We start from the raw sequence: 9,505 nt of genomic DNA, 5'->3' as shown, positions 1-9,505 counted from the left end.
CGTCTGGTGTGTTCTTGCTCTTTTATGCCTTTTACCTCGTAGAATATGAAATTAACAACAGATTTTACAGAAAATCACATTTCAAACAAAGATTAACAAACCGTTAGCTGGCTAGTAAATGGAATGTATTTTTTAGGGGTATTTTTTAGTAATTTTCAAAGGGTTTTGCATTCAGTGTATTGAATATTGAAATATTCTCTTTTTACTTCACTGCCCTATGAAGTGGTTTTTGAAAATGTGCACTGGTATTAAGCGGCTTATGACTCTTTCCTCTGGAATATTTGTGTAGTTTTTATCTAAATGCATATGCACACTTTTATTTTAGTTATTAATTAATAACTTGGAAAATCCTCCTATATAAACATCCATATTTTTAAAGGACTCTAAACTTTTTAGTTTGCCCATAAAAAGTAAACAGTTCTCTGGGCCTAACATACACCATGCATCAGGTTAAGTCAACTATTTAAAAATGGATGCAATATCTCTAAGTAAACCATTTTATATTTTTCTTTAATATGCACATGTATGTATGCATAACTGTAGCCTTTTTCTATGTAAGTATTTGTTAACTCTTACATGAGGTTATAAGAAATAGTCTCTCGTGGACCATCTGATATAGGTGTCCTCCTTCAAGGGCACAAATGTTAATATTCAAATATAAGGGAAAAGGACCAGACCAACATAACCCTGAGAGGAAGAAATCCTGAACCTAGATTCATTTGCAAGTGATTGGGGATGGAGCAGAATACTTACTGTGATTCAAAGAGTAGTCACAGTGTTAGAAACTGATGTATACCATCAGATTGAAATGGCCTATAGTGAATTACATTAAAATGTTGTGTGTATAAACATTTGCTATTGACCAGAACAGGCGCAGCAGTGAAACTCAATTTTCAGACATATAGGCATTCTTAAAGCACTCACCTCATATATGGCTGTTTTTAATATCAAATCTAAAGAAAATGTTCCGTTTATCCTTTTCAAATGTGACTGACAGCTAAAATGTCAGAGAATAAACATCCTGCAAATGGAAACTGAATGCACCTTTGTACCTGGGCTTTGCATCTTTCACAACTAGTGTACATGTCAGGAATGTCTGGTGTTTGTAGCAAATAGTTGCAATTGTGTGTACACTTACTGTCTGTTTGTTCTGTGCATTGCAGCTTCTCTCTAACCCCTTCAGAAAAGTGTCATTGTTTCCTGCAAAGCATCATTATTCAAATACATAATTTGATGGTGCAATTGGAGTACTGGTGTGACTTTCACAAGGTCATTTTTTGGCACGGCCTTACAATTGCATGAACCCACGGGTGGGCGCAAATGGCCAGTTGTCCCCAAGCATCAAAATTGCAAGTGCAGTAATTGTGTGTGCATAATTAGACATGCAATTGCACACAGGCTGGGTTTGGCAAAGGTTCCAGTCTGTAACAGTGCATTCTTTAATAAGGAGTTCAGGAGAGGGATGTAACTCAGACTTACTCCTGCCAAAATCAGTTTCCCTTGGAGAAGAAGAATTCCCTCCATTGCAGGAATTACTGGCTGAAATTCCATAGACTGGCTGTGTAGTGCATGAGGTCCTAGCCTCTGAATAGTCCCTTCTGCTCTGGCAACCTGCTAATGCACAGTCTGTTCAACGAAATCGCCTACCAGGTTAGCAGGACAAACTCTGGTGAGGGAAGAGGGGTTTAGAGAGCTGGTTTTAGCACCGTTTCAGGGCAGGAATCTTTCAGGATCTACTTGGCCCTGAGGGACTGTTTAGAACAGATAGGAACATGTTTACAAACCCTCCAACCAAAGCGACGCCACGGTCCGGCATGTCTGTGGCTTAAAAAATAAGGCCTTTCAAGGGGGAGGGAGGGACTTTCTCTGCAAGCGCCTGCTTACAATGGTTCAGAACCCTGGGCCAGTCCTGAGAGCATTAAACTCGCACCTTTCTCCCTGCATTTAGCTGAATTGGTCTAGTTTCTAACTTTTTGCTCCCATCCTGGGGACAGGGACACTAATGGCCGTGAGAGTGGGGAGAAAGGCTCGGGCTAGAATTGGATGGAGCCCCTGAGGGAGGAGCAATGAGAGGTTGAGGGGACTCAGGCGGGATGGGAGCAGGGAGACCTGAGAGCGGGGCTTTGGAGAAACGAAGGGCTGTTCGGTGCTACCTCGTTTGAACAGCCCCTTGGAGCTATAGTGGGGACGCTGGGGCATGGACCAATATGGGCAAGGGCTGCTGGTCAACTCCCCTCCCGCACTGCTCCTCAGGCCCATTTCTCACCCACCCACCCCCCTTCCATGAATGCACTGAAAAGGGGAACAGGTCCATACCCGGCGGGCTGAAAGGCAGACGACGCTTTTCTACCGATTTCTCACAAGACCCTCGGGGGCGCAGCCCTCTGCAAAGCCGCCTTCAGAAAACACAGGGACCCCAGAGACTACCCCAGACCCACTGGGGTCAACGGGAAACGCTCCCCTGCACTTCCAGCGGGGCAGGATCGGGCTAGCGTAAACCGGCGTTTTGGTTTAAACGGAGCTTGATCGTTCACACCGGGCGGGGAAAGGCTTCGCTGCGGGGCGCCCAGGACCTGCCTCGCTCCCTTCGTCCCTCTAAACACAGCGTTTGCTGCAAATGACCTGTCCTGGGGGAAGCTCTCTGCGGGAGCAGCCTGCGGGCAATGCTCGCTGGGACACCCCCCCCCCAGTGAGCCAGCGCCGATCGCCCTTGCAGGATGAAAACTCCCGGTGCCGGCTGGAAATCGCATCCTCTCCTCGCCCAGCCCGCATGCACCCAATGGGAGTCCTGTCACTGAGCTCACAGGCCTCTGGCTTCCACCTGATGCACGGTCAGGCGTGTCTGTGGCTAAAAAAAGTTCCCGGGGGTGGAGAGTGGGGGTAAGGGGGGACTTTCCCTTTCTCCGCAGCCGGCTCCTCGCGATCGATCATAGTCCCTTGCCTGGCTGGGCACAGCACGGACCAACTACCCAACGTGTTGCCTCCGGGCACCCACGCGCGCTAGGACATACCGCGTGGGGGGTAAGGCCACAGCCGTGATGGACCCAAATCTCCCCGTGACTTCCTTACAGGAGGGGTAGCGAGCACAGGCCGTAAGAGCCGGCTGCGTCTCTCTGAAAGGCAAACAGAGACCGGGGGGGGGGGGGGGTAATTAGCAATTGAGCAAAACGTCCGATCTCCAAATCCAGCGCTTGGCTTTCCCCTCTAGTCAGCTCCACCTGGGGCATCTCTTGCTACCAAACCGAGCGCATGGCTGGGGATCGCCTCTCAAAAACCAATGGTTAAAACATCCCAATCCGGCGCGAGGAGCTCTGCCCTGGCCCCAACCCTAGACAAAAGGAGGGTGGGGTGGGGTGGAACCACTGGTTTTTGTTTGTTTGTTTCACGCGTACCTGCCCCGCTCGCCTTCTTAGCCGCGTCAACTTCCAGGCTCTTTCCAGAGTCAGCCGGAGCCGACGTTCGCTTCCAAGGACCCGGTCCCGGTCTCTGAGCCAGCCGGAGCCCGCCAGCCCTGCGGGGGAGCCCAAGAAAGCCTTTGGGCCACCCTAAACTTCCAGGGGGGCTTTGTTCCGCTTAGCCCCTTTCCCGCGTGGCTCTCTGTGAAGAGCCTTCGCCTCCTCTCCAGTTAATGAGCTGCACCCAGTCTGCGCGTTTGAACTCGGACTAAAGGCCTGGGAAGCAAAAGGGATCCCGGTGGCGACTGATCAGAAAACGCAGCCCAACGGCCGGGAAGGTTGAAGCTCTCCGTTCCTGACCAGGGGGGTGCTAACTTTTAGGCAGACGTGTTACCCGTAAGTTACAAGGTGGGTGAGGTAATTCATCGGACCAACTTCTCTAGGCTCTGCCGAAGAGCCCTGTGTGAGCTCGAAAGCTTGTCTCTTCCGCCAACAGAAGTTGGGCCAATCAACAAATATTACCTCGCCCACCTTTGTCTCTGCTAGAACGTACACACACACACACACACACACACCCCTGATTCGATCATATACATTTCAGGGATGATAGATAGTCTACACAATCTATCTATATAATCACCGAATCAGACTATGTTGTGTGTATCTATGTATATACACAAACCCATACCTGATTTTTGTACATAAACCTATTTCCCCTCTGTTACATGTAGAGAAAAGGCAATCGCTTTATATTTATATTTCCTTCTTAGTTCACTGGAAGCCGCAAGCGAAACATAATGCGTAATCACCCCTATAGCATGGTGACAACAGATTGTTTCGTTCTGTCGTCTCTTTTCTCCGTTATAATAAAGTCCTGCCGTCTCTATTCTACCCGGGCAATGTTGTAAAAGGTCATATTCTCCTAAAGGTTTCAATCTGCTCCCTTTCTCCGCAGCATGTCTTCATGTAAACAAAGCTTTTTGTTCCAAGAGGGAAAAAATCAGGCTTGCAAAATGTACTGATTATATATCTGTAGCGACCTAATCTATTTCCCCAGACATTTAAAAAAAATGCATCTTCCTTGTCCAATAAATCATGAGTATCTTACATTGAACTAGTGCCATCAGATATTAAACAATAAATTCTGAAATTAATTTTCTGTCCCGGAAACGAATAGTACATTGATCAAAACAACAAGAATTTTCCATATCCCTGCACTGCATTCACAAGCATACGCCTTTATATTATTTGCAAAACCTTCGTTGGTATCCAGTTGTATGTATATATTTTTTTTCAGAGATCATTCTATGGGTCTATAATACAGGCCATTTATTCCTCAGACAGTTTGATTTTTTGCGTACCTCCAGAGGAATCCAAAGATTACTTCTTTTTGAAATATTCGCGATCAAATCACAAAATAACTTTTTCTACATGTTTAAAAGTATCCGTTTGGCCGAACACTCATTTAGGATGTTATATCCAAATTATTTAAAGGGGGAGAGGGCGCGAAGCAGATTATAAAATCTCTTATCTATAAATTTAGACCAAAAATATTTAAGGGAAAAAAGCACGATAAAATTTCATCTAAAATATTAGATCAAAAATATGTTAGCCAAACCACCACCTCCCTTCCGCCCCCCCAAAAATCCAAGGCGGTATGGAAATCTTTCGATTAAAAATAGACCAAAAACATTCAGTAAAAACATCATAAGCTATAAAATCTCTCATGTTGAGGTTATATCTCTTTAGTGGAGAATAGATTTCACTTATTTGTTCTGATAATTTATAAAGCACACCTTGTTACTGATATTCCATTTATTTGCATTAATTAAATAACACAAATTGCTCTGAGTATATTTAACTCCAGTCATGATTTATTTAATTAAATCATTCTGTAACTTGAGTTTTCATATCGAACACCCAAAACATACTAGTGTCTAAATAAATAAAAAATAAAATAAAACCCCTAAATAGACCTATATAATGTAACAGAATTACCTTCACTTCTTAGAGAGAAAAAATATTTATGGTTCTCTGAAGTGACAGTTAAAGATCAGTTTGGAACAAAAATTGCTAATATTAAGAGGCAAAAACGTCTTTTGTACAATGAAAACAGAATGTTTTGTGAGCAACCGCCGTTTCTTATATTATAAAAAATTGCTGAAAAAGTCTATGGTTTATTTAGTTTCTCTGTATTTTTTTTTTAATTATTATTCGGGAAGAGGCTTGAGGAAGAAAACACGTCGCTGTAATTTATTTTCCTTGTTATTTTCCTTGATTTTTTAATTTTTTAAAGACCCAGCATAATATTTAGCATGCTACCTAACTGATGTCAATTTCAGGGTTTGACTGCTGTCCATTTCAGGTTCTTGATCTTTTTGAATTTCCCCCTCGTTCCTAGATGTAGCTATACTGTTGGCAATCATTAAATGCTTTCGACTAACAATATTTAGCTTCGGGTAAAATTATACTGGGATACCAAGAGCAGGTCACACATTTTGGAGGAATTTTTCTGAGTTTCTTTATTTCATCAGGTCTGATTTAACTTAACCAGCAATCTTTCATCGTTGGGACGGGTCACATTTTACACGTAGGGAGAGGGGTGGTTGGTTTGTCAACATACATCCAAGTCCTTACTAAATAATAATAATTAATAATAACAACAATAAAAACGTTTTTTTTTAATCTGAGCATCAAAGTTCAAAAGCTCTTCTGTAAAAATATCCTCGACGGGTATAATACAAGTCTTTTTTCTCGCTCTGATTGTTACCGCTGCTTTTCTTTCCCTGTCACCTAAACGGCAAGAACTGTTCTCAGCTAACATTGCTATATGCCTCATCGACCTTGAGTTACAATTCAATTTACTTTCAATCAAATAATAATGAAATTGCACTTAAGGGGCACCCTTATAAAATTAATTCTACCAGATAAGTTGCACTTCAAACGCTTTATTGTTCGCTTTCAATTGGTTTATAAGATAGAGACACCAACCAACTGGGTTTTTGTATTTTTTAACTAGCCTAAAAAAAAAAAAAAAAAAAAAGAAAGAAATCGGAGACTTGATGGTGGTAAACACTAATTCTTGTCCATCTGCTGCGTCAGTTTTTAATTTGGTTACTCGTACATTACACTCAGTCCAAGTCAGACGATCAGGAGGGAAGTCCTCACCTGTACCTGGGCAGTGGCCTCAGATATCCTAAAGCAACGAGGGGTTTTTTTTTGTGGGTTGGTTTGGTTCTTTCTCCCCTTCCCTTTCCCTCCCTCCTGCCCCTACATGTGCAAGACTTTTTGATCAGCCTTTCAGCTACACCGAAGAAGTCCGTACTTCTGCTGCAGCTTTGGCAACTCGGAGTTATAGACTTGGTTGCAATTCAAGTCTTTAAAAAAGGAATAATAATAATAATAATTAATTAATAATTAATCATATAAAATAAAATCAACCACGACAACGAGAGAGGAGGAAGGCGCTTAGATCTTTCCCTCCAGGGACGGACTCACAGGGAAGAAAGCCGCAGGCGCCAGCACTGTTGGGGTGGGTGGTGGCGGGGGGGTGCTTTTAGCCCGCTCCCCAGGCAGTCCCAGGCAGGCCCCCCCACCGCGTTACCACGTCCTGCTGTAGAGCAGGTTGGGGTTGACAAGGCTGCTGCTGTAATCGACGTTGGCTGTGTCCATCTGGGCCATGCCGCCGACCTGGCTGTGGAGGGACGGGGGGCTGGGCGACATCTCCTCCAGCTCCGGGGCCTGGCTGAGCGAACTGACCTGCTGGCTCTGATGCTGGTGCGCGGCGCTGCCGGACGCCGGGAGCCCCCCGCTGGAGGCGCCCTGGGGCGCCGGCTGGTTGGGCGCCGCCGGGGTGCTGCTGGGGTTGCCCTGGCAGGGTTTCCCGTCCTTCACCAGCACCGGCACGGCCACCCGCCGCGGGGAGGGCTGCTGCTGGCACAGGCTGGTCTCCTGCTGGAGCTGCTGCGTGGCCTTATCCTTCGCCTGCCGCTTCATCTTGTAGCGGTGGTTCTGGAACCAGATCTTGACCTGCGTCGGGGTGAGGTGGATCATACTGGCCAGGTGCTCCCGCTCCGGCGCCGACAGGTACTTCTGCTGCTTAAAGCGCCTCTCCAGCTCGTACACCTGCGCCTGGGAGAAGAGCACCCTCCTCTTCCGCCGGGGCGCCGCGTGGAGAGGGGCCATGGTCTTGGCCGCCTCGGCGATCCCACTCAGGGTGCCCATGCCAGCCATGTTCATCCCGGCCGAGGGGCCCATGAACCTAGAGACTGTGAGCAGAAGGGAGGCTGAGAGCTAGGCCGGCCCGACGGGAGCAAGTCAACGAAATGCAGGCGCCCTGGCCTGGGGCAGGGCTCTGGGGTGGAGGGAGGACCTGCCCCCCGCCACCGGGTCTGAAACCTCGGCCGGATCGCAAGGGAGTGGGGTACATCAGGGCAAGGGAAACAGCTGTATCTAATCCCCATACAGCGCTGTCAGTCTGTCCCACAGACCCCTGTCTGTCTAGCCTCATACACCCCATCTATCCATCCCTATATCTGTTTATCTATCTATACCCCCCTCCATCCATCCATCTCCATACACATCTATCTATCTATCCATCCATCCATCCCCATACACATCTAATCTATCTATCTATCCATCCATCCATCCATCCATCCATCCCCATACACATCTTTCGATCTATCTATCTATCTCCCGTTTCTCTAGTCAGTGTCGACCGCGCCTGATTTGGGGTAAGGACCTGTGGCTTTCCCAAGCCAAGAAAGTCTCAGCCTGGGGGCTGTGGGGTACCCAGAGCCTCCAACCTTCGGCCCTTCCTCCCTCCCGGCAAAGCCCCCCCCAGCCCAGTGTCCCCGGTTCGCCCCCTGCGCCCCACTTACTTGTGGAGTACCTGGGGTCCGGGTTGGCCCCGTACCAGCCGCTGGCGGCGGCGGCCGCGCTGTTCCGCATGCTGTCGGGGTAGGCGGGCAGCTCGCCCATGTTGGCGAGCCCCCCGTTGCAGTAGCCCCCCACGGCGCTGTGGGGGAACTGGGAGACGCCGTGCGGCATGTGGTAGGCGCCGGCCGCCGCCCCGTTGTGGCCGCCCATGGCGTGTTGCTGCATGGCCGGGGCCGCCTGCGCGCCCTGTGCCTGGCGATAAGCCCCCAGCGGGGAGCCCAGGTGCCCGGCGCCCTCCAGGGCCCCGAACTTCTTGTAGCTCTCCTCCATGGGGCTCAGGATGTCGGTGACGGAGAAGGGCGTCGTGTGCTTGGGGCTCAGCGACATGGCTCGGCCGCCGGGCAGCGGGGGAGCTCGGGGGGGCTCAGCCCGGGGCGGTTGCCGGCTCCCCTCCGGCCGGCTGGCTGCGCCAAGAGAGGGGGGCTCCGGAGCGCGCCGAGCGCTCGCCGCGCAGGAGGAAGGAGGAGGGAGGCGAGCCCTGAGCTCTCTTATCTCGGGTTTATTTTAGTCCGGCGCCAGGTTTACGACAGACACTGGGGGGCGGAGCGACAGCCCCAAGGAGCCAACAACCGGCCGTGCCCAGGGGCGGAAATCCAGTTCGCTCCCCACTGCGCCCCGCGCCTTGCGCCCCGCTCCGGCCCCTGCGCGCCCGGACAGGTCCCCGCGCAGAGCTGGGCTCCGGCGCGGCGGTCCGAGGGCGAGTGGGAACCCCCAGCCCGTTGCCTCCCCCGCCCCGGGAAAGAACCCGTGGGTTGGTGTCCCCCCTCCACCAGTCTTCCTCGCACAAGCACCAAAGGGAGCTTAGGAGACGAGGTTACGAGGACTCTCCTCTCCTATTGTAGATGCGCCTAATTTATGCGTCCTTGGGGCTCTTAAGCATCGTTTGGTGGCAGCGGCGGGGCACTTCCAAATTAGCTCAAAGTATCAAAATCCAGAGGCGAGCGAGACTAAACCCCACCCCGAGACTCTCTCCTGTAAGTATCCTGCTTTTACTGGGGATGGGAGGGGGGCGCATTTCTGCCTAGGGCCCCCCCCCCCGTTTTCCTACTTTCCCGGAGCCCACGATCTGCGGGGGCCAGGGCGCGCTGTGGAAAAGGCTCCGTTTCACTTCTGCGCCGCCAGGCGTTATAACGGAGAGCCGGCCTTCTCCGAGGCGTGGAAACCCCACCCCT

The 9,505-nt window shown here is 49.5% G+C and overlaps 1 protein-coding gene across 1 annotated transcript; it reads right to left on the bottom strand.

Annotated features, from left to right (window-relative positions):
• Positions 1–6,995: 6,995 nt before the first annotated feature.
• Positions 6,996–8,660, bottom strand: NKX2-4 (NK2 homeobox 4). The gene is made up of 3 exons (XM_034766957.1): positions 8,276–8,660; positions 7,215–7,663; positions 6,996–7,136 (listed from the first exon to the last, which is right to left on the bottom strand). The coding sequence occupies exons 1-3, from the start codon at positions 8,658–8,660 to the stop codon at positions 6,996–6,998; spliced, it is 975 nt and encodes a 324-aa protein (XP_034622848.1).
• Positions 8,661–9,505: the final 845 nt, after the last annotated feature.

This window comes from Trachemys scripta, chromosome 3, assembly GCF_013100865.1.
Source record: "Trachemys scripta elegans isolate TJP31775 chromosome 3, CAS_Tse_1.0, whole genome shotgun sequence".
Taxonomy (NCBI): domain Eukaryota; kingdom Metazoa; phylum Chordata; order Testudines; family Emydidae; genus Trachemys; species Trachemys scripta.
The sequence above is the reverse complement of the archived record's forward strand: the minus strand, read 5'-3'. Positions and strand labels throughout refer to the sequence as shown.

Coding starts and splice junctions, on each gene's coding strand:
- NKX2-4 (XM_034766957.1), bottom strand. CDS start 8,660: ATGTCGCTGAGCCCCAAGCACACGACGCCCTTCTCCGTCACCGACATC. Junction 7,664..8,275: donor GGACCCCAGGTACTCCACAA/GTAAGTGGGGCG, acceptor TTCTGCTCACAG/TCTCTAGGTTCATGGGCCCC. Junction 7,137..7,214: donor ACCAGCCGGCGCCCCAGGGC/GCCTCCAGCGGG, acceptor TCGCTCAGCCAG/GCCCCGGAGCTGGAGGAGAT.